At 36.4% G+C, this 2574-nt stretch overlaps 1 protein-coding gene across 1 annotated transcript; it reads left to right on the top strand.

Moving 5' to 3' along the window:
- The first annotated feature begins 609 nt into the window (after positions 1-609).
- Positions 610-1751, top strand: LOC141599876 (uncharacterized). The gene has a single exon (XM_074420004.1). It carries the CDS (start codon positions 847-849, stop codon positions 1345-1347), a length of 501 nt encoding a protein of 166 aa, XP_074276105.1. The 5' UTR covers positions 610-846; the 3' UTR covers positions 1348-1751.
- Positions 1752-2574: the final 823 nt, after the last annotated feature.

The raw sequence follows: 2574 nt of genomic DNA, 5'->3' as shown, positions 1-2574 counted from the left end.
TGAATCAATAACGATCATGACAAAACCAAGCGCGCAAAAATCCGAGAGAAATCCAAACACCGTGACAAAAAGCGAGAGAATAGAAACAATGGGACCAAATGATGATTAACACAACAACCAAAAAAAAAAACAAAAACAATGAGGACCATAAAGAAAATAAGAAAGCGGTTTGCAAAACTTAATATTCCATTATTTGAATGCAATTTTACTTTTTCACATAATTTGTGTTGACTTTTGCTTCTGGCTTTGAGAATAAGTTGTTTAAAGTCTTTCACGATGAAACATAAGCAAGACAATACAATTTCCCATTTAATTTAGGATTTATTTGCAACACCAAATTTTTCAAATCGTAGAAAACAGACATTCATATGTTCTCTTAAATGAAGTATTCATGGGTTTTGGTGTCATTGCTCAATACAGAGTTTGCGATTTCCAACAAGTTCCAACTACTCTCATATCATAAATTTCCAACCCCCTAGCTATAATATATCTTACCCTCGGGAACTGTGTCAGGACCCTATCTGTTGCCTTGCTTAAGTATCCTACCAACATATCTCCAAGATAATAAGCAAGAAGACAAACAAGTTGAATAACACATCCATAAACGATACCGCAAAAATAAAAGAACAAAAATAATCAAACCCGTGATTCTCACGGGTCACAAAACTAGTTCTAGTTTAAAACCCCCAAATAAAAAAGTAGTGTCTTAAAAGAAAAGGGAAGGTTGTTCATCCTAGCACTATCTTTTTCCCGATTTCATTTCTCAATTAAATCTTTCAAAAATTATTACTCTCTTTCCAAATTTCAACACCAAAACACCAATAAAATCAAACCCCCCACGAATTAATGGAAGCCCATCAACAAGAAGAAGAAGAAGAACAAGTAATAAACCAAAAGCACAAGTTACTGATAAGAATAGGGTCGAAAAGGAGGACATGGGTAGCTGTATTTATACTAGTATATGGTATAATCTTCTATTTTTCATGGAATCTACTTCAAACAATCCTTACATGGCACAAGACCAGTGTATCCTCAGCTACATCGCCTGCTATGGTTGTATACGCAGCGGTGATGCTGGGATTGGTATTCGGGGTGATGTCGATGGCGGCTGCGTTTGCGGTTGCGATGCCGGCTATGGTTGTAACATGGATTACCATTTTGGTACTTTTAGCTTTCTTTGGTAAAAGTAGAAGGGATCTTGTTGTTGAAGGTAAGAAATTGACGGCTGAGATTTCTGGGATTTTAATCAAGATCTTGATTAAAGAAGGGAATTTTGTGGCTGCTCTTTGTGCTGTTTTGGGTTACTTTATGCTTCTTAGGAATCGTCCAGATGAAGGCGTAAGATAATCTTATTCAGTTATTGCAAGCTTCAACATTATGATTGTGTGCGGGATTTAGCACGTCCCTTGGTTAATGTTTGTATCACAGATTCCACTCATTTCGATAGAGACTAGAGATAAAGATTGCAGCTAATAATTTTGTTACTGTTCTCTTTGATTGGGTTTTAATTTGGATTAGATTTCTTACAATTTGTGTAGTTAGCTTCAGCTCCGACGTTTTGTAACTTTGATTTGTACAAGTATATTTTAGGTTTAGCCCAGTAGTATAGGACATTCTCTTACATTAATTTTGTAACCTCTAAATTTAGGTGTTTGGTGACTTGGTGTTTGGTACTTTGGTGTTTGGAGATATCGTCCATTTGGTTTTGGGATGTTTTTATTGTAACAATGACTAATTTTTCCCCGTGTAAATTGCCTTGCTTTTGTCGTGTGTGTTGTGTAACAAGGGTATTTTAAGACCTCACTTGTCAATCGGGTTGGGTTTGGATTGAAATTAGTTCGAATTAGATACGCACATGAGCCTGTGTCGTGCCTATCGAAAGGAGAGAGTAGAGTATCTTCTTTCAAAAAAGAGGAGAGAGCATTTACTTTACAAGTCGAACGAGGTTCTAGACTTCTATCCCAAAACTAATTGGCGATGGGTGGAGTACTTCCTTGTCTTATAAAGAAAATTACACTTCTCTCTTTCTCCAATGTTGAAGACCAGCATGTGATTCTTCACGGTTCGGATCGGGTGACTTTTAGAATTGCAAGAATTCGAGTTGCATTCGGGTGATTTTCAGGTTGCTATTTTCAAGTTATTTAGAGATACTAGATTCGACGAATTAATGACATGACGAACCCGACAGGAAATTAGCGTATTTGGGTTGAGGTTTAATGACTCATTTATGTAAGTGGGTCGACGTGAATACGACACGGGATTTATTTTGGTCGGGTTTGGGTTGAGCTCTCTAAACACAAACACGACACGAATGACCTATTTGCTGAATTATTCATAATTTTTCTTGATCTTTCATCACATAAACCCGACACGAAATTAACGAGTTTAAGAGAGACTTAATGACTCATTTATGTATATGGGTCGATACGAACACGACACGAGATTTGAATGGGTCGGGTTGTAGAATTCTAGGAGGGAGGTATATATTTCATAAGAGAATAATTGTATTGAATGATCTGTTTCTGATTCAATACATGTGTCTTTATATAATGAAAGACTAATAGACTAAACCCT

This window comes from Silene latifolia, chromosome 9 (assembly GCF_048544455.1).
Source record: "Silene latifolia isolate original U9 population chromosome 9, ASM4854445v1, whole genome shotgun sequence".
NCBI lineage: Eukaryota > Viridiplantae > Streptophyta > Magnoliopsida > Caryophyllales > Caryophyllaceae > Silene > Silene latifolia.
Note: the sequence above shows the minus strand (reverse complement) of the source record. Positions and strands in the feature narration are given on the sequence as shown.